Source organism: Plectropomus leopardus, chromosome 24 (assembly GCF_008729295.1).
Source record: "Plectropomus leopardus isolate mb chromosome 24, YSFRI_Pleo_2.0, whole genome shotgun sequence".
Taxonomy (NCBI): domain Eukaryota; kingdom Metazoa; phylum Chordata; class Actinopteri; order Perciformes; family Serranidae; genus Plectropomus; species Plectropomus leopardus.
In genome coordinates this window covers 15,127,567-15,149,530 of record NC_056486.1, presented here as the reverse complement: position 1 = coordinate 15,149,530, position 21,964 = coordinate 15,127,567, and the positions used below count along the sequence as shown (strand labels likewise).

The window sequence follows — 21,964 nt, the reverse complement described above, 5'->3', positions numbered from 1 at the left end:
AAATAGCTGTATTTTGTATTTATGTTACTGCATTAAGGCATGTTTCCTTTAAAACTTTTTAAAGTTGTTGTGCCCAGTAACTCAGTTGGTAGATTAAATGCTTCATGTGTAGTGACAATAAAGGCAAAAGCCCCAAATAACCAAAATTATGCCCTATATGATAACTGGAAACCAAAATTATCACTATAAACAAAAAAGGAAGTCACACCTTAGCCACCTCCCCTCCTCTGATAAATAAAGAACAGTCCCTAAAAATATCTTCAAGCACAGTGTATATCTTTGTGATCAAATATCAGTTTCTGGGAAGTGCAACATTGTAGAAACGGTCAGAAAGAAATGAAACAGCATCGTTTTCATTGTTAAATCAGTGCACCGAATGAGCAATTATTGTCTGTTTTTCTTTCAGCTCTTATTTTGAAACAAATCAAAACGGACGTGGACCGGAAGTTGCCGTTGGTTGTGCGCGCGGCGTCTTTGTTGTCAACTTGACACGTTTACAGCAACTCTGGAGACGGCGTCAGTGACAGTTGGTCTTTTCGTAGCACAGGTGAGTGGTCTTCAGTTTCTCGACGGTTTAAATACATTTTTATGATGTATTAATGTAAATATTTTCTGTAAGACGAGTCGTGTGTAGCCGGCAGTGTCGGGGGGGACGAGGCGTTTGTGTCACATGAGGAGGAGGAGGAGAAAGGAAGGCTGAAAAAACAGAAATAGGCTTTTTTGACAGCTAGCTTTTTAGCTAGCTTGGCCAGGTAAGGTCGAGTGATAGAGTAGCGTTAGCCGAGGATAACCGAGGGCGTTGTACGGCTGTCACAGCACGAGCGAGTCCGCGTCTTTGTAGAGCACACAGACATTATTAATGGTGTGTATTTTGCAGTGAAGTTAAACCACCATCGCCTCAGTCTGTCTGCGCTTGTAGCCAGCACAGCAGCTCAAAGTACAACGTTTCTGTTGGTATTTTGTTGCTGCTAGCAGTGAATACTTTAGCCAGTCGTGTGATCGTGACAAAACAACAGCCTCCGTCATAATTAATAGTCCGTGTTGTTGTCTCTGATAGCGAAAACTGCTGGGAATACCCTCTGGTGCTCGGAGGAGAGCAGAAGAAGTGGAAGTACAGGCCCAGCTGCACAGCTCTCCTCTGTTATGGAATAATTTTTGGAAAGTTTTTTTTGCCACAACACATCCATTTTGCATCTTTGAAGGAGTGTTATACCTCGCCTTGGACTGTCATGATGTTGAGCATTGATGGCCAGCAGCAGAGGTTTAGCTCATGACTGAAAAGCATGAAGCTGCCAGGGAAGTGACCTCAGTGGACACTACAGCCTGAGGGTGCCTCTCACTGGCATCATGGCATCCAAGGAGAGACTGTATGAGGTCTGGATGCTCTACTGCACTAAGGTAAGGTGCATTCCTGTGCACGCACACTCCCACTTTTGTCTTGTCTGAGCCAGCAAGGGGAAATGCTGCTAGGTGAGGTAATGGACAGTGTGATGGCATTTCCTCCTTGGTAAAGAGGTTGTCCTTTCTTCAGGGTTCCTGCGCATCCTTAAAAAAGCTTGAAAGGCATTGAATTCATTAATTAAAAATAAAGGGCAAAATTTATATGAAGATAACTTAAAACTGATCCTTCAAAAGTCAACAAAATGATCAGACATGAGAGATCGGATCTTATACATTGTTTATTTTTCTGATGCTGCATTGTAAATAATCGCTAAGACTTATTTTGTGTTAAAAAACAGTACTGTGCAAAGGTCGTTTTGGAAAAGTTGTAATGGGGATATTTATTAATTCATTTTTCAGTCTCTTTATTTTATTTTTTCAAGATACAAACAATGCAGAGAACAGGCACAATGCATTACAACACCAAACAAGTCAGATCAAAATGTCTTCTTCAGACTGAAGTCAGTATTCAGTGGGAAACATGGTATCATACATCCATAACAAAAGGTAGCTGAAACAGTCAATGCTATTGGACATGTCTTGAAACACACTGAATACTTGCAACTTTAGCCTTTAAATGACTGTTGAAGTCATTTAATTCTGAAGTATTTGTGTTTTTAATACTATATACATTTTTTCTGTATGTTCTGGTTGTATTTTTGTAGAAAGACTACTGAGAAATAAACATGTATGATCACGATAACCTTGCTAAAATAACAATATATCGCTGCATTATAATAGGGTCATTGTCTTTCATATGGTCCCGTCTGATAAGTTCTTTATTCAACACTCTTAAATATCACTCCAAGTTGCAATAGAAAACTCCTTAAAAGTCTTAAATCTAGCTTACCTTAAGCTCTCGCAACCCTGTTTCTTGGCTTTTAACGTTTTGTGTTACTAGGAGTATTACTGTGAGGGATTTCAAAGTTGACTGACATTTTTAAACCAGCCACTGATTGCAATTGTTTTGTGGCAAATTTTAGCATCTTTTTTTATGTCCTGAATTATCTTTTTTAAGATCCAAAAGCCTCTAAAACAGCATATAAAACATTTTAAGACTATAAAATGCTCCAGTTAAACCCACACTAATGACGTTGCCTGCAGATTCAGGGGAATTCTTTGGTAGGGGACACATTAGGTTTATAAATTAATTATTAATTCATAGAGAAGTAGTGTAACTTTATGCTCTGCAACACAACCAGGAAAGCTCTGTGGTCTTCTCAGGCTGTGAAATCAGTTTATGATAGGAAGGTCCCATAATGTGGTGGGCCCTGCTGCAGTGAACAGTGCAGTGCATGTGAGATACTGCTTTGTTTTTACAGTGGAGATGAATGAATGACACTCTAGTAGAGACAGCACCCCTTGAGTCAGCTGCTGGCTAGATTTAATTCACTTGGCGATAAAGCATGTGCCCGTCCTGGCGTCCAATCAAAACGACCTGCCTGAGCCGCTCCTCACGTGAGCCTGGCTGCACACTTTCTCCCCAACGTAATCCCTCACAAACACACACACACACACACACACACACAGTACACAACCCTCTCTGGAGTGTTTACCCCTTAAAAGCAAAGCTGCAAGTTTAGGATATGACATTGAATAATCCTCACCCTGTGAAGCAAAGTATGTATGCTTGAATGCTGACACAAATAGAATATCTAATGCTGGTGGTGTGTGGGTGTTTGGGGTTCATAACAGAAGCATTCACGCTGCTGCCCGCACACACACTTGTCACAGTCACTTGTGAAAATGCCAGCACTTGCTGCAAGCATACACACTGCATTTGTTCGAGCAGGAGAGTGTATTTGCATTGACTAAGCATTACACTGTTAGGAAGGATCATTTCATTTCATCCTGGCCATGAACCAAGAGTCCGCCAGCCGGGCCAATATTCCTCTCCGTGCGAGGCAAGAGACGCTGAGAGAGATGCATTTAAATATATATGTGTAGCGGCCTGCCTCGCTCCCCGAGCAGCAGAAATGTCAGGTATGGCCGTGGGGGTGTATATGAGCGTGCATGTGAGGGTTGCCAGGATATGTTGGCTGCAGAGAGGACCTGCAGTCACGTGGTCTAAATCAGCTGAGGAATGTTGGTGTGAAAGCTCTGAGACCTCCCGTGTCCCACTTAAGGGTGCATTGTTTGTTTTTATTGTTCATATATATTCATACAGTTATTTGTTTATTGTTTCACAACTGAGGCTGGTTCATAGCATGGGCACTAATACAGGGATACTCAACTTGCTTTGTTTTGGGGGCCACTTTTGCAAAATAACAGGGGGCCAGGGGCCAGTTGCAGCAGCCCTATCGATGATCCTAGGATTTTAGGACGTTACCCTGGCTAGCACCACTGTTATGCATGTGGGGGATCCTCCACTGGCACAGTCCGAAAGTATAACTCATATTACCCTCCAACATCTCTCACTGCCCAGCTATTCAAAGCTGTCTATTCACAGCCAATCTTGGTCCTAAGCTCCATAGTCATACTACACTTGTATTAATGATTAAGACATCAGATATGGACATCTCCAGTCCGACTAGTCCCTAAGAATTACCTCCTTGAAGGCTAGAGTACAAGCATTAGCTTTTTAAGGTGCATTATATAACTCAGTTTGATGACTTGGAAGGTGTTTGTTTTATTCTGGTGCTCGCCATCTGCCTGTGTAATGATTGACAAAGCAGAGGAGACATCACTGCCTTTAGTGTCAGAGGTTAACGCTTCTCTGAGGAGGAGTCAGTCTGATGTGTATTGTTGACAGTAGAAGCTACAAGCAGCCGTGGGTCGTATCAACTCATCCCGCTCTGTCTGCTCAACATCAGCTGTCTGTTCTTATTTTGTTATTCTTCACGTTTTTGCAAACCAGTAGCCAGTGCTTAGAGTGGAAGGGGTGGCGTCTCTGCTCCAACAGATGTGCGACGTTTTAATTGATGTCTTGAGTTTTGACATATGACATTGTAACAATAATTTCAGGCTGTGTCTCGAGCCAGCAGTGGCAGCTGTTCCCATATTGATGATGAGGTCAGAAATTGTTGGGTGAGCAGCTGTGGCATCAAAGGCAGTGTTGAGGAGTGTGTAGGAGGTCACATGTTAACTGGTGCTGCATTGGAGTTGCATGGGAAATAACTGTGTACGCAACCCATGCTATAAAATTCTTTTTTAAAGTTTTTAAGACTTTGATTGATCTTGCTTCGTGGTTACCCTCTCTGTTCTTAACTAAACATGCACATATTTGAGTTTCCTATTTGACCTTAAAGGAGAATGTTGTACTTTAACCCCAGACAAATAAATCTTGGTGTTTTCTGGCTTTCCCACTCTGTAGCACTGAAATGAAAAATGAATCACGAATATGTGCTTTTACTAGGGGTGTTCTGCAAGTTTCATCATGATACTTGATCCTTTGGACAAAAAAAATGATAGTTGCTGATATCACAAAGTCTGCCTTGATATGATTTCGATTTGGGGGGTTTGGGTGGCGCTAGGCTGCTAGCACTTGGATGAAAATGGAGATACTTATGTGCCATGGGAATTTCAAAATAAAGGTGTATCTTAAAGATTATTTATTGTGAAATAATCTTTAAGATTATTTCACAATAAATAAGCTCTGCATAACTGTTCTGCTTTCTGACAGTTTGGCCTTTTGCCAGTTTATGGCTGTTTTATAATGAAATGATGCCACACGTCGTGGACAACTTGCAGTCAGCGTGTGTACGAGGCACTATGCTAAGACTATTCACTTTGTCGTTTCATCTCAGTTGTCAGAATCTGTGAATCTGACACCTCAATACAATGAATAAATACATAATTAATACCTTTTGCCTCTTAAGGGATATTATTTCTTCTTTAGTCACAGGTATTGTGATGTATATAGATGAATTGTCTTGCAATGTATTGATATGTTGGTATACCCACCTAGAAGCAAGAGAGACCCTGTAGGTTTCTTCACACAGCAGGGGTTATAAATGGCAATTAGGATTCTGTGTATCAGTAGGTGTCTGAAGCAATCAGAGGGTTTATAATGTATGAATTTAAATGATAATAATGAGAATCTACAGTAGTTGCAAAGGCTCGCTCCTGCCTGTTTCCCCGAGTTGAAGAGGGCTGAGAGGTCACAGATGACAGCTAAGACCGTTACGTAACCAGCGATCCTCTTAGCTGCCTGTCATTGGTCTGTGCCAGAGTGTTGTCCCCAAGCACACAGAACCGCTGCCGGCCGCTGGTGTACGGTGGCAACGGCACAAAACTGCACTGGTGCTCCTCCACCAGTATATTAACAACAGCAAGAGTTAGTCAGAGAAAGTGGAGGGTTTAGACTTCTGAGTAGTGCCAGTTACTCTCCTAAAGCCTTTGTCTGCTGCAGAAAAGCCCCTTTTAATTCCCAACCGCAGGAAACATGCCTCAACAGCCAGGGGCATCATTTCACCCTTCAGTAGCTTTAAAGCCGAGTCCGCTATCTTAATTCTAGAGCAGAAATCCTTACTCCCTTTTAATTGTCCACAAGCCAGGGATTTCTGGTTAAGATTCACAGAACCGCCATCCTGTCTTACGCCACCCCACCCTGCCCAGCATGGAGAATTGCTTTTTAACTGGAGTTGGAGGAAACGATAGTCATTTGCATAAGCCCCTGCATTTTCGGGAGTCAGAATGGTGAGAGCATTGGAGGTGAGGGGAAAGAGAAAGAGACGAGGAGGGGAGCACACAGGCGAGCTGGAGGCGACAGAGGAGGAGAAAGTGCCACGGTTTCACATATTTGCTCAAGTAGATTACTCAGGTCTTTTTTCCGGCTTTGCTGCTTGTTTGCTTATTACGGTCTAATCTCTGTTGTCACACACACACACACATGCACACACACACAATGTCACACACAAGCCCACACACTTAGGCTTTGGTTTATGTGCTGGTATGCAAAGTTTGCTCCCTCAGGCTAGCTTTCTTTCTCAGTACAGCTCATTTCATTCTGTCTTGCTTCTCATTTTCCTCAGTGCTATGAATATCTCTAGAAATAACACTGATGTCACGGACACGGTGTATCAGACACGCCTTGTGGTTTTAACCCCTCCCACCGGACTCTTTAAATACTCTCTTGGCAGTGACGTCATGGCCAGAGGAGTTGTCACTGACTGATGGGCAGTGATGCTGGGCTGTGATGGTGCAGGAACAGATTGACCACAGCCGTCTTTAGGGAGGGGACCTTTAAAACATTGTGGTTTCCGTGACTCTGTGCCACTTCCACAGAACCAGGTCACTCACAGCCACCTCCAAACTAAGCAAGCAGCCACCCGTCTAGCTGGCCGACCACGCCTGTCTGGCAGGGCGGAGCACTTGCAGAGACTGTTGTTTCACTGCATCAGAGCATAATAGATCAATCAGTCAAGTAATGTAATTACTGATAAACATAAGTGCATTTCCTGCCCCATAAATCATTTGCAAGGCAGATTTTCAAAAAAGATATTCTAATTTTTGCATTTTTTTTTTACCTTAAAGCTGCAAGGATTAATCAATTATGATAATTGATAAATCATTTCAATCATGTTTTTATGTAAAAATGTCAAACATTTGTTGGTTATAGCTTCTTAAATATGAGAATTTGCTGCTTTTCTTTGTCATCCATGTCAGTAAAGCAAGAGTACTTGGGTTTTTGTTGGTTGAACAAAAAAAGCAATTTAAAGACGCCACTCAGGGCTCTGTGAATTTGTGAAGAGCATTTTTCTTCATTTTTTGACATTTGAAAGACTGAATGATTAACCCTTTGAAACCCCGAGTGACATCACTTTCCTAGTGCTGCTTCCAAACGCCTTTCACAAGTATTTAAACCTTTAAACCTTGAACAAATTGGTGCATTTTCTTTCGAAAACATGTTTAATAAGTCAATGAGCAACTTCAACGTCAAAAATGTTCCACAATTTGCAAAACAAAATAGTAGATTAAGAAAACTATTTTTAAAAACACATGGAAAAATGTCTAGGGGAAAAAAAGAATATAAAAATATATATATTTATGATTGTCATAATTACATATTTAAAGTAATTTTTAAGCACTTTTATCCAGGTAATTTCCCCATTGTTGGGTATTTTTCTTTCTTTTTCTTTGGTCTCATTTTTATTTATTTATTTATTTAACTAATTTACAGGTAATTTTCTTATATTGCTAATTTTGGGGTAATTTCCTCCTTAATTGCTCATTGCCTTCTTCCTATGTTTTTGAAAGATATCAGGCCAGTTTGGCTTAATTGATTTTCATGAAAATAATCACCAGATTATTCAATAATGAAGCATAGGTAGTAGCAGCCCTATATTACATCCAGTACATGAAAATGTTGTGGATTATCTCTTTTGACAGGATTTTTTTTAAATTGCTGGAACACATATCCGGTCAAATTGTTATAGTAATTTTATGTGTTATATGGTTATAGCAATTTCCCCCACCTTTTTCGAGGGGCATTGTCTGATTGTTTGATCCATCATTATCTGTTATTATGAGCTGCTTTATGCTGGGATCATGTTGAAAGGATATGATATCACATAGCAGAGCCTGGTTTGTCGCCACAGGTCTACACACATCTCTTGTTTCATGTCAGTGGAGATCTCAATTTCCAGAATGAAGTGCATTGATCTGTGTCGCTGGTGACCTTGTTAGCTTTACAAAGGTCAGCTTAAACAGATCATTAGAAATGTGATGAAGCAGCTTGGCAATTGGCCTAATAAGGTGATGGATATACAAAGGAGAACCATGTGTTCTTCTCATGGGGAACAAGAGGGTTGGAGTTGGGATATGGTGACTTTTGTTGAGGTAGGATTCCAACTTGATCATTATGTGTGTGTGTGTGTAAGGCCAGTGATGAAGGCAGTGGATAAACAGAGCCATGTAGAGCAGGGTGTGTCCCTGCCTGCCACAGTCCAAACCCTCAATGGGCATCTGTGCTCCCAAGCTGCTGCCTAAAAGAGGACATTCTTTCAGACACACACACACAGTCATTCAGTCACCACTGCGAGCAGGCTCAGTCACTCGAGAGAGAAGCTGCTGGCATAAATCATCATCTTCAAATTTTCTGGCAGGAGCATTTAAAAGGACGTATAGACAATGCAGTGTTTTTCGCCGAAGTTAAAGAGCAGCTTCAGCAGAAGGCACGAGTAAATGAGCTTTTCTCAGTCTATTCATGTGGTGGAGATAACAGAAAAAGAAAGAGGCGACATGCCATGCTCTCCCAACAGAACATATTATTCACACGTGGCTGTTGCTGTTCAGATCTGTCTCACAGGCACACACACACACACACACACACACAGAGAGAGAGAGGGAGAGCTGATGACTTCATAGGAATTGCAGAGAGCTGGCTTCCTGCTTCGTTCTGGCTGATTCCCTCCCTGACACGCAGACAGAAGCAGTCAGCCTCTCAGCCCCTCTCCCATTATTTAGCCAGATGGCACTGCGATCCTGAGAAAACTCAGTTTTTTCCATTTGTTGAGTTTTCTTCTCTCTCAAATCCTAATCTGATAATTGATCCTTTTTAGAGTAATAGCTTCATGGGAAATTATATAAATTGGTTCCTGAATTGTCTGTAACTCTACAGCAAACATGTCCAAAGTCTGGCCCAGGGGCCAATCATGGCTCTGACTGATTTTAAATGGCCTTCTGCTTGTTGCTTAAAATATTCTATAAGTGGCTCCATGTATTGTTGTCTAAGAACGCCAGATCTCTTTGCATTTATTCCATTCACCTCACAGCGGCAGGACTATCACACAGTTTGTAGACATGCAGGAACTACGTAGGCGGAATAGATGATTCTTCATGAACGGACAACAAACAAACCAACAACAAACAGTAACCTAACAGCAGACATTTCCTGCTCGGCGGCACACATGGCCACAGCAAAGTAGGGGTGTAAGAAAATATCATACACTTGATACACTTGTTTTTTTTAATCAATTTAATAGTTCACATGCTGCAGTGCTGTAATCTGTCCTCAGTCATGTGACTTTGCCACTCCATCCGAACAACATATTTCTAGTTTGTTAGAGGGGCTGTGGTGAATACAGATCCTACTGTTCTGCTTGCAGTTATGCATGTGGTGACATGGTCACTATGGCAGTTTTCCTAAAAATTAGATTAAAAAAGTACTACAGTATATCACCTTGCTTACAGTATTGCAGAATACCCCGATATATTGACCTGCGTCACGGTGTGTATTGAATTGCCAGATTCTTGCCAATTCAGAGCCCTACAGCAAAGAAGTGTGAAGTACACAGCAAATTCCTTTCACTGAAAGATGAAAACGGTTGTGTTTGTCTCATTTGTACTGGATTTTTTTAAAATAACCATGTAATGCAAGAAGCAGCTGACCCCCAGATATTTTCCCAATGTCTCATCCCACACCTTCCTGCCCTACAGTATGTCCATGTGTCTTTCTTCCTGTTTGTGTGAGATCATTTTTGAAGTATACCGACATCTCAGTGTCTATTTGGGGGAAAGAAAAGTACTAAGAAAAAATAATGCATTTAAGTCTTTAAGTCACAAAAGACCCACACAATAACGCTGTGAACATTGTCTTGTTTTTTTGTCTTTTGTTGCTTTGTGTTCTCATTCTCCATCTGTTTCTCTTTCTCCGGAGATAGCTTAATAGGTAGCTATCTTGCCTCAGGATATTTTTTTTTAAGATGAATGACAAATATGGGCTACAAACCTCAACAACTGTGACAGAGAATGAAGAGAGGGAGGAAAAAAATATTGAATATTGTGCTTTTTGCTTCACTACATCTATCTAACAGCTTTAGTTACTTTGCAAATTAAGATATTTGCATAAAAACATAAGAAGAGGTCATAAAATATGTTTTGTTAAATTACCAAGAGTTTATACAAGCAAAGCTGATCAACGATTAGTTTATCAATCAATAAGTCGATTTTTATTAAATATGACATTCAGGTTTTTGTTAGTTTTTTTGTTTTGTTTTTTGATAATGTGACTTTTGAATTTTTTTTTTCTTCTTGTTTTAATAATTTTGAGTTTTGGGGTGAATTTTTTCTATTTTATTTTCCTAATAATTTGGGTTTTTTTTGGACGTTGTTGTTTTCTTAAAAATATTTTTCTCCATTGGATAAGTTTACTTTTTTTTCCTGAATATACTTACTACAGTCGAGTATTTTCACAGGGTGGCATTACATGTACATTTACTGAAGTAAAGGATCTGAATTCTTTTTTTAACCACTGATTAGAATTTTGTAGTTCCTAAATGGTTTGAATGTTGAAATATTGTTTTTCTGTTCACCTGGTTAGTGGTGTTTTTCTGGAAATTGCAGTGTCAGTTGTTGTGTTGGTCTCACACTATAATACCAAATGCACATTACACTGCCTGGTGTTGTAGTAATCTGCCCCTGTCACCTCTTCAGCCCTCCTTGACCTAGATTGCTCACTCACACCCTCCAGATGGCTCAAAGTCTCTATGACAGGATCTAGAGGGGGGTTGTGAGCAAGTTAATACTCCTGTATGATGAATTAATAATGCTTTCCAAACTGTATTGCGCTATCCACGTGTCCTGCAGCCCACAAGCCTTGTGGTGTGACACCTACTCCTCTGCTGCAAACGTATTTGCTACAGAACACACCATAGTTGGCACTTTTATAAAGCATATACCTTATGATACTCCTATCAGCAAAGTCAGCATTTTGGTCGCCCATGTAAGTTTATTATTTCCATGTATGCCACCTAGACTTATGTTTAAATAAGAGTTTGAATCTGGCAAGTTTGGCAAGAAAAAAAAAAGTGATTACTGCTCCTGGAGAAGCCATGGAAAGAATTTCAAAATTTTGCCCATTAAAATATTTTGGAACTCTTTAAAGGAAACTGGCATAGTGCAAAAGCACAACAATTTTGGCAAATCATATGAACAGAAGGCTTCTTTTGGTGACTGTTACTGCAACCTGCATGCTAACAAAGTGGCTAATTGTCATTTTAATTCAAATGCACAGACAAAAACGTCTGATTTATATTCTTCATTGCCCCATTGTTTAAGCCTTGATTAATTGCTGATTTTTCTCACTGAAGCTTTGATGCACAAACACTGGTATTTGAGACAGCCTGACGTCTCATTGCACCTCTGTCGACGCCATTGGTGGTCTTGCTTTGATTAGATAAATGAAAATGTAATCAAGACTTGATTATTATTATTATTTTGGTATACACGTTTGTGAAGAAATAGCATAAAAGAAAATGTGCAACACGAGGTGACAAAGACCAAAACGTCCAGTCAATTCGTATTAAATAATGAAAAATCTAAACTTCCCTTCAGAACAATAAGAATTTAACTTCTTTCATTATTTTTTTCGTGTTTCCACAGTGCTTTCTTGAATGTCTATTAACTGGCATGCACAAGTGTGAAGTAGCTCCTTTCTGTATTGTCAGTTATCATAATAATGATGGTAGTATAAACTGCCACAGCACCATATGTGTGTTATTTATTGAGATATGTTAGAGCTAAATCTCCTCTGTAGCAGTAAGTAACAAGCAATCAGCATTATGAGACTTTTTCGAGTCTTTTTCTAACACATATTTAGGGTCCCAGCTCGTACAGTTTAGGAAGTTTTACCACACGGTCCCCTGTATATGGTGCCCTGTGTTTGTTCCTTTAGGCTGCTGGGATTTTACACCATGAACTGTACTGTGACCTAGCAAGCTTAGCCAGGCCAGCCTTCCTCTGTGGCCGACGTTGCCATCCCGTCCCCTCTCTCTGGGTATTGTTCCAGGAATTTAGGAAATGTTGATCAGCCGGCTGCTAGAAACTTCCCCCTCAGTATGCCGCCAAGCCTGTTTTCCACTCCAGCAGGTGCATGTTTTAGCTTCCACGCCCTAAAAAGATAAGACACACTCACCTGAAACATTCCTCCCATCACGTGTTTGTCATACTTTGGTAGCAGCTACATAAACCAGTATGTCCCTTTTTAACTTGGTGGTCAGCGCACACTTCATCTTGTCTCACTTTTCTTTTACTTTTGCTTCATGTAATCAGATATTTATATCCTTTTGTTTTATGCTTGATTGTGCTGGTAACTGCCAAAGTGAAAATTAAACACGGACACATGAAAACATGGCCTCAAGCATTAGAAAGGGTGCGCCGAGACAAAAACGTTTGCGGCCTATTGTTGTCTAAAGAGTAGAAGTTGCAGAGGACGCACACAAAACACACACACAAGCACACACACAAAATCCAATCAAATTGCAGACAAGACCTGTCAGCTGCCAGCCAGTTCTGCATTTTGACCATGACAGCTTTTGTCAGCAAAGGCCGCTAACTATATTGTCTCTCTTCTTTACCCTGCTCTCTCTGCTTCCTCCTCTTCCATCTTTATTGCTCTTTACTCCTCCTATTTCTTTCTGTTGTTTCATTTTTCAGAGGGATCCAGACTACTTGAAGTTATGGCTGGAGATTTTCATCAGCTCCTATGAGCGCTGCCTGGATGTGGACTTTGAAAAGCCACCTTCAAGGTAATGTGTGGCAAAGTGTGGTTTATGGTCATTTTTATGAAACAAACATATTTCGACATCTGCTAGTTCTGTTTATCTAAAACTAACAGGAAACATAAATTGCGTCCCTTTTTGTGTATGTCTCAGTACCAAGACAAACCCCCATCATGTGGCACTTCTTTATGTGGGAGAAAATGACTTGTAAAAACAAAAGACAGTCAAAAAAATACAGTGTACCTCTGGTTGGGGATCAATGCCCTGCACCACTCCAGTCCTGCACTGCCACCTGTCAGCCCTCCTTCTGTCTATGATATATCACATCCCTAATCACACAGACCTGCCTATTACATTTGAGAGTACACCAACACAGTTCTCTGCATTAGGTCATCTTGAGTGGGTTCACAATCTCCTCTTGTATGCGTCAACCACAGCATGACCACACATTGTGCAGCCTTCCACGGCACAACCCAAAATAGCACGGCCACACCAGAGGCTTTTGTGCAGAGCGTGCACACTTTGATGAAAGTGATGCTCCGATTGATGTCGACACGTGAACACGTGACGCAGGTTAATGTGAGAGCCCATTAATGCTTGAACACACATCTCAAAGCCTGTAGTGTGCATAAACAGGCAAAGTTTGTTATATTCAGACACATTTTATCACAGAGGGAGGGCTGTTTGAAAGGGTGGAGTGAGGTGGAGAAAAATGGGTGGTTAAATCCTATTTGTTAAGCTTTTCATTTCTCTCTCTCTCTGTCTGTCATCTCCTTTTCCTCCTCCTTGCTTGACTCATTTTCTCCTGTCCTCTCCTGCTTTTTCCTCCTTTCATCCTCCTCCCTGAGCTGTCTCTTTGCCTTTTTGTCCTCTGTCTTCTCTCCGTTTTCTTCCTTTCCCTTCTCGTTCCCTCTCAGTCCCTTGCTCTGCAGCTGCCACATCTGTCCCGCTTTCCCACCAACACTCATTGCACAGCTTTGGCTGCTCTCTCTGTCATATGAGCAGCACACATGCTGTTCCTCTGAGGAATGAAGTAGGCATGTGTGTTTGATTGAGTGAATGCAGAACAGGGTCTGCTCTTTCAAGCTGGCTCTTGTGCGTACTGCAGCAACACCTCCATGATAAACCTCCATGATAAAACGCTACGTCTGCACTGTACCAAACTTGACATGAGCCTCCGAAGCCCCACTTTTCCTCTTATCTATTTGAGATTCATCCTGTGTCTCCTGCTTGTGATGCTCCCGTGTCTCCAGGCCAGAGGAGGTTCCCCCGGTGTTGACGCTCCTCCCAGATAACATCCTGCAGGTTTTGCGCCACCAGCTGCTGCAGTGCGTCCAGAAAGCCTCTGACGGCCTGGAGCCTGAGCAGCAAAACCTGGCTCTGCTGCTGCTCAAGTTCCTTATCATCATCTGCAGGTCTGGATAGGAAACGCACACAAACAGTACAGCGATTACACAAAAGATAAAAAAAAAAGAAAAGAGTGTGACCTTTTCATAGACTGCATTGTGCTCAACTGTAGTGTACTCGTATTGCTTAAACTTTTCTCTTGTCCCTCATAACCTGACGGTTGTCTCGTTCTCTGTGTGTTTGGGTGTTTCTGATAGGAACCTGTCAAACGTGGAGGAGATTGGCACTTGCTCTTACATCAATCACATCATCACCATGACAACACTCTATATTCAGCAGGTCTGACTCCTCCCTTTGTCGTTGTTCTGGTCTCTTTTTTCCCTCTCAGTAAAACATGGTAACTCTGCGGTTTTGTAACTGAAAAATAATTCTACAGAGACACAATTCTTTACAATGTTAATCACCCGAATCTTATGTTGGATAGATTACCTATAAAATGTTTAAACGGAACAGTTAATAGTTGGTGTTAAGAGGGCCTGTTTGTGTGTGTGTGATGTTTCAGCTGAAGAGCAAGACCAAAGAGAAGGAGATGGCAGACCAGAGCCAGGCTGAGGAGTTTGTCCGTCACGCGCTGGCTTTCTGCGAGAGTCTCTACGACCCGTACCGCAACTGGAGGCATCGAACCTGCGGGTAACAACATCCTGCAACCAGCTTGGCATTGCTGTACAGCAGGGTTACTCAACTTGCTTTGCTTGGGGGCCACTTTTGCAATGACAGGAGGCTAGGGGCCATCACAGCAGCCCCATACATGTTTCTAGGGTTTTAGGACATTTCTAAGATTTTAGGATGTTTACAGGATTTTCGGACGTTTCTTGGACTTTTGGACCTTTGTCAGATTATGGGAAGTTTCTCCGATTTTAGGGTGTCTCCAAGATTTTAGGACCTTTTTAAGATTTTGTTTCTCAGATTTCACAATATTTCTAAGATTTTAGGACATTAGGGGCTTAGCTAGAACCTCTGTCAGGGGGGTGCGGGGGATCCTTAACTGGCAATTTTTTAATAAACAAGCTCTATTTTGATTTTTTTCAATGCACTCTGGCTCCTTAATTATACTCTTAGGTACCAATACAATACTCACTGTAAATCACTTTATTTTAATTGTGAATTAGAAAATGGTTGGAGGTCAGACTTTGCCAGTGGGCCGACATTAAAAATAATAAAGCTAACATTCACCAGCAATATCCTTATCCTGTGTGTAATGCATTCTTACTTACTTGTATCTTACCTGAACTATATGTGTGTGTGTGTGTGTGTGTGTGTGTTTTCCACAGGGAGCAGCTGGGCACAGTAGAGAGGAGCAGACAGAAGTACAAAGCAGCTCCGCTCACTGTGGAGTTTGTTCCTTTCTTTTACCGTAAGTCTCTTGTTTTTAACTCCACTTCTCAAAGAGGGCCTATTATGCTTATTTTCAAGTTCATACTTGTGTTTTAGTTTGCTGCTAGAACATGTTTACATGCTGCAATGTTCAATGTGCTGTAACGCCTGCGCACATCCTCTGTCTGAGAGGCTCTGTTTTAGCAGCCGTGTCTTTAAGACCCTCTGCCATAAAAACTAAGTCTGTTTTTGAGGGTCTTCCATATCTGCACTCTCAACACCTTAACATTATTGCTGTAGCTGAAGAATGATTATAACGGAGAATAACTGCAGTTTTTAGTGTGAAAAATCACCAATAAAAGCGTTTCTCTGACGTTAGCACATGGCTACGTGCAGCAGTGTATGTAATGTAAACTCTTGCAGCAGCGTGTCTGGAGCAGATGACTATTTCAAAAGATCTGCCATTATCTGATGTCAGCTTGTCCCAGTAATAGAGAAAACATTGGAAACATAGTTTTCAGAATGCTCTGAAGCCTGAGCTTTTTTCTCACAGGGATTACTTTTACATACGTCAATGCTTGCTGTGGTGTCTGTCTCTTAAAATAGTTTGATTAAGACATACTCATCAACTATACATGGTACTTTTCTGTCCTAAAAATATATAGTCCCTTTAACTTTACTGTGTGTTATTGTAGGGGATAAGTTTAACATATATGCAAATGCTGCCGCAGTATGAAAAGACTCGCTGTAAATGGTTCATACTTTGCATTTCCTGCATCACTGGTGTCTTTGGGTTTGGATAAGGCAGCAATCCTCTCTCCTCTCCCCTCCTCCCCTACTTTCCTTGGTTTATAGGAAAGTACAAAAACAGAATACACAACCATGTCTTCAACCATGAGGACCTTTCAATTATGGAAAAAAAATAAAATAAAATAAGATTAAAAACAAGAACAAATAAATTTGTGGGAAAAAAATAAATTAAAATAAATTAAAATAATGAACTAAAACAAGGGTCGAAAATAAAGAGAAAGGCAACAAAAAGATATGTTGTATAGTCAAGGGTATTAGATTAAACAAACACACAGCGACAATGGGTTGCTACTGGTTACACGACAATGTGTTCCTGAAAAAGGTAGTAAAGGTAAGTAAAGGTATCTTCCTGGTTCTTAAATTACATAAATATTCTATATCACATCAGTCCGTCAGTGAACACTTGGCATTTCTCTTTTTCTAAGTGCTCCCATAGCGTCACTCTCTCCCTCCCTAACCCCTCTTCTCTCCTCTCTGGGTCCCGTTGAATCCACTCTTTGTGTCCTCGTCCTGTTTGCCAGGCGCTGAGATGAGCCGATAGTGAATGGTGTCTGTCAAGCCACTTCAGCTACACTGGCGGCCATTTTGAACAAATACTCCTTTCTGTTCTGTTTGTGGCTGCTGTGGTTTGGCACCAAAGATAACACCCAAGGCCCAACCTGACAGTCTGTGCGTGTGTGTGTGTGTGTGTGTGTGTGTGTCTGTCTGTCTAATGTGCAAAGAACAAGTTTGTGGGACATCTGTAGGAAGATAAAAAGTTCAGTTCCTTTTCTGTTTATAAGTCTCACTGAAGCTTAATTGGATAATATTGTCATCAGTGTTATTCAGTGATAGTAGAATGTTTTTGGGATAGCGGAAACAGACATCAGGGAGCCGAGATGTCACTTTTCTTCTCCCCAGTTGGATGTGTTGACAGATAAGTTAATGGATGACTGTGGCCACAGTGGACCAACATGACCCAGAGGTTACTGACAGGACTGCCACATGCCTGTGTGTGTGTTTGAGCACTGTGTGTGTGCGTGCGCGCGCGTGTGTGTGTGAAAGAGTCAGAAAAGATAAAGGTGTGTCAGTGTGTGCATTCATCAGTGTTTTGGTTATTCACATACAGGAACAGTTTGCTCTGAACAACAGTTTCATTTCGTGGTTGCGTTGTGTTTGCATAGCAGGCATCATGAGTACAGATCAAACCAACTGACTTTCTGTGTGTGTGTCTGTGTGTGTGTGTGTGTGTGTGTGTGTGTGCGCTCTCGTTCCAGAGTGCTTCCAGGAGAGCGAGCATCTGAAGGAGAGTCTGAAATGTTGCCTGCTGCACCTGTTTGGAGCCATAGTAGCTGGTGATCAGGTACGCCTCTGGATGACCTCAGGGTCACAGGCAGCTCGTTTCCACTCAGTTAGTGCAGCTTCTTGAACTGTTTTCATTTGGGATTCTTGAAAACCTTGTTACTGTCGGTGAACCAGCTTGAGTTTCCAGCAGTTTGTGCGGATTGTAGTCAGTGATTATAATCCACACAGTTGTAACAAGGTGACAGATTGCATTGTTAGCCTGCAAACCTTTAAGTTATTTCCAAGTAGCAACCTCCAGGCTGAAAAATGAAGCCAGAAACTGCAGTTCATCAATGATCAGTTGAGGCTGACTCCGAAATAGAGTTAATCCCCAAAAGACCCCCATGTAAAAATGCCCAATTTTACAGCAGAAATAATCATGTTTATGATCTGGGTGAAAAACTGGTTTGGGTCTCAAAGGCTAATTTCAACAATTGCACTGGTTGAATTGTTATGTAACTCAACTGCTCACATTTTATTAAGGCCAGGAGTTTTGCATATTAAGTGGCGTGATTGTTTGAGAGTCAGGCTGTCTGCGAGTGCCACTGCAGTCTGGTAGCCAGATTCACCCCTGGCTCCTCCACAGCACCTCATCCAGATATGCTCACTTCTTGCTCCAAAAAATGAACATGACAACGGCTGAAATACCCAACTCAAGGCTTTGAAACGGCAGCCAACAAACCAATGGGTCATTACAAAAAAAATAGTAAAACTATTAATGAGACCAGAGCAGGATTTTTTTTACCAATAAGTTCTCACTTAACTTAACTAAACACAGTTTGCATTTCAGGTCAAGGAAAATATGATCTTTTTTCGCTCCAGCTGGGAGCCAACACTTTGTGGGTTCCATACCAATTTATTTTGCTCCAAACTGTTCAAAATCAGATGCGGGAACTAGAATAAAAGTTGTTCCATGTTGATGGTAAAGGGTTAAGGATATTTTAAGTAGTAGGTCACAGGCCTGATCCCCTTAATAACCTGTGTGTCCTTATCACCTCTTGCTGGCGATGGACGTGTTTGGGGAGTGATTCAGGATGGCTCCACATACAGTGATTCTAAAGACAAATGGGCCACATGACATTGACACAGGCAGTAAAATATTCAGAGTAATGAGTTATCGAAGTATTAGCAGTGGTAGACAAAGTAATCAACTGTCATTTGAGTCAAAGTATAAATACCACTGGTCAAATATTACTCCAATACAAGTGAAAGTTGCTGAGTCAAATTACTACTTGAGGTTAAGTATTGGAGTTCTTGCTTTTAAAAATATTTAAGTATTCAAAGTACTTTTGACACACAATTCTATGTTGTCACAATACATTTGCAGGATCTAATGACTCAAAACAGCCCACTTAATACACTGACCTGCTTGTAGAACCTGTAAAATGAAAAGCGTGTTGAATATGGATGGTGAAGTCTTGAAGGCCACGATGACATTTTCTGGTAAACAGAGCCGATATTTAAGCCGATACGAATCATTCTTCATCTTAAAAACTTCAAACATGGACTTTAGGTTTGTCCATGGGTGAGGACTCTTCATCTATATCTGCTGCCATAGCCATTACAAATACAGCCACCTGCTGATGAGCTATTTACATTCTGTAGTGTTATTTATTTTTATGGACAGTTTTTGTTTTTCTGTTCCTCACTTTTCTAACCCCATCCTTCCCTCTGTCAGAGGAACGCTCTGCTCGCCATCTCTCCAGCCACCATGGAGGTGTTGATGCGCGTGCTCGCTGACTGCTCCATGGGCAGCTGCTCCTCAGATGAGGGCGAGGACTGGGACAGCGAGGCCCCCGACCGTAAGGCGCTGCTGACTCTGGGCTGCCTGCGGGAGGTGGTGCAACGCCTCCTGGCCTCAAGCTCCGACCAGCGGCAAGTGGAGATCGCCTCCGTGCTGGAAAACTACTTCAAGCTGCTCAACTCGGACCCGGCGGCTGTCGTTGCTTCCAAACAGCAGCAGCAGCAAGCCAAGGGCCGAGTGCCGACACTGGGCCGACATTGGGAGAGCAGATTTGTGGCGCTGCAAGTAAACATGCTAGGTACGGTTCTCAATATCACTTTTTGTGTGATTATTTTGAGCTTTTCCATTTTGTTGAATCATGATTTGCATACAGGGAAGTCAAATTAGAGTGACTTATTCCACCTTGATTTATTTGTGTCTTTGCTTTTCTTTCTCTCTTCTCTCGGTCTGTTTCTCTCTTTGTTTCTCTCCCTTTGTCTGCCCGTGTGTCTTTCTCTGCTGCTGTCTCTCAGACACTATCAGGGACATGTTCCTGTGTTCAGACAGGCCAGTTCTACAAGCCATCTTCCTCAACAGTAACTGCTTTGAGCATCTGACACGACTGCTGCAGAACAGCAAGGTAACAGTCTTTCTGTCTAAATATAACCTGAAGACACAGCTCAGTTAGGAGTGTGAGTGTCTCGATCTGGTGTCTGATATTTCTGAGCTCATGTTTCTAGCTCAGAACCAGGTCCAATTCATGACTTATTAGTAGCACTTGATCATATCTTGTATCTGATACTGTTTCAAAGGCTCTTTAAAGTTTTAATCTCATGTCAGTATGACATCCTGTAATATAACATTTTTTCCCCACTGCAGTGTAATAATGTAGAGTTTAAGTAGATGTTTAATATCAACGCCAACATTTATTTTTATATTTCGATAAAAGAACTAGTCATAGTAATATAGTACAGCTTGCTGTGTGTTTGCAGTTTTGCTCAATTATGTATGTAAAGGAGAAAAGTAACAATGTTTGAGTGATGAAAGACATCTTTCATAAAAGGTCTTGTCTTATTTTAACTAACTTCTCCTGTGGGGGAAAAGGTACTAAAATACTTAAGTTAAAATGTAAAAAATACCAAACACCGAAGCTAAAAAAAGTGTTGACCTTGTTTCTTTGCATTACATTATGTTTTTGGAATGAACTTATTCAGTAATGGGTCGACAGGTCGTCATTAATACAGTTCAGTACAACAGCAAGTTGAGATGGATGTCATTTAAAATGTTTTAGATTTTATATGAACTATCAGAGTGCATTTACATGGACTTGAATAATCTTTATATATGCCTCATCCTGAGCTATCCAGGTAGAATATACTGCTTTCTCCTAAACAGGACAAGGTCTTATCCAAGTTTCTGAAAACAGGATGTCGTGTTTAAATGTTCACTTAAACAGGATCCTCCAAAAACCTGATCATAAACGAGGTGTTCGTGTCCAAGTAAATGCACTCATAGATTTCATACTTGAAAACAAACATTTACCTGTTAATTATTACACTGTAAACTTAAACGCCTCTCGGACTTAGAGGCTACTTTTAGAACTGAGATGCTTTAATGAGTTCCACCTCTGCAGGCTTCTTATTTTTATGAGTTTTTAAACCCAATAAGCTATTTAGGAGCTACTTTTAGCCTGGGGTGTTTTGTGAATACAGGCCCAGGTGTTTAAGATGTGATATGGATACATTACTGTCCTGGTCTAGTCTAGCCTGTATGACATGTTAAGTACTTTGTTAAGTTTCAGCGTGAGAGAGAGCATTTTGCCCACCTCGCATGTTTACCTCCCACAGCAAGGCTGGATCACCAACACGCCTCCACACAGTGACCCCTGCTGAGGGTCATGGCTTCTAACCTCTCACCCTCTCCTCCACTTAAAACATCTTTCCCTCCCCCTGCACCACCCTCTGACTCTCCGTTGTCTCCATTTTCTCTCTCTGTCAACCTCCCTTCACGCTCTGTTGACATGTTGCCTGTTGTGTGTGTCAGCTGGTTAATGCTAGGTGCACGGCGGCAGACAAGGACCAGAAAGATATAACCAACAACAGGTTACTGACAGGAGAGAGGGACACTCAGGTACCGCCAAGAAAGCCCCTCCTCACCTTACTCAACCCCCCAAACCATCCACCTACCCGCCCCCTCACCTGCTGCCAAGTCCCACCACCTTCACCTCACCAGAGCCTCGTGGCCACTCCACAGCAGGACGCTTACACAGCTTTGTCCCACATTAGGAATTTTAATTAAAAGAAAACTCTTTGAGTCATTTCTGGGTCCCATGGTAATGAAAAGGCTGGAAAGGCCTGAAAAAATCATGGAACTGGTAAAAATCATNTTACACAGCTTTGTCCCACATTAGGAATTTTAATTAAAAGAAAACTCTTTGAGTCATTTCTGGGTCCCATGGTAATGAAAAGGCTGGAAAGGCCAGAAAAAATCATGGAACTGGTAAAAA

The 21,964-nt window shown here is 41.4% G+C and overlaps 1 protein-coding gene across 5 annotated transcripts in view; it reads left to right on the top strand.

Moving 5' to 3' along the window:
- The first annotated feature begins 493 nt into the window (after nucleotides 1–493).
- nbeal1 (neurobeachin-like 1) overlaps nucleotides 494–21,964 on the top strand; it is a 55,780-nt gene continuing 34,309 nt past the window's right edge. For 3 of the 5 annotated variants that reach the window (XM_042512932.1, XM_042512930.1, XM_042512931.1), the window contains exons 1-11: nucleotides 494–547; nucleotides 1,058–1,398; nucleotides 12,817–12,908; nucleotides 14,135–14,296; nucleotides 14,486–14,567; nucleotides 14,791–14,918; nucleotides 15,560–15,642; nucleotides 17,669–17,754; nucleotides 19,414–19,777; nucleotides 19,992–20,098; nucleotides 21,502–21,588. In XM_042512932.1, the coding sequence (XP_042368866.1) occupies nucleotides 1,348–1,398; nucleotides 12,817–12,908; nucleotides 14,135–14,296; nucleotides 14,486–14,567; nucleotides 14,791–14,918; nucleotides 15,560–15,642; nucleotides 17,669–17,754; nucleotides 19,414–19,777; nucleotides 19,992–20,098; nucleotides 21,502–21,588 (1,242 nt within the window). In that variant the 5' untranslated portion in view covers nucleotides 494–547; nucleotides 1,058–1,347. The remainder of the gene's footprint in view (nucleotides 548–1,057; nucleotides 1,399–12,816; nucleotides 12,909–14,134; nucleotides 14,297–14,485; nucleotides 14,568–14,790; nucleotides 14,919–15,559; nucleotides 15,643–17,668; nucleotides 17,755–19,413; nucleotides 19,778–19,991; nucleotides 20,099–21,501; nucleotides 21,589–21,964) is intronic. The other 2 variants (XM_042512934.1, XM_042512933.1) reach the window with 1 other exon arrangement.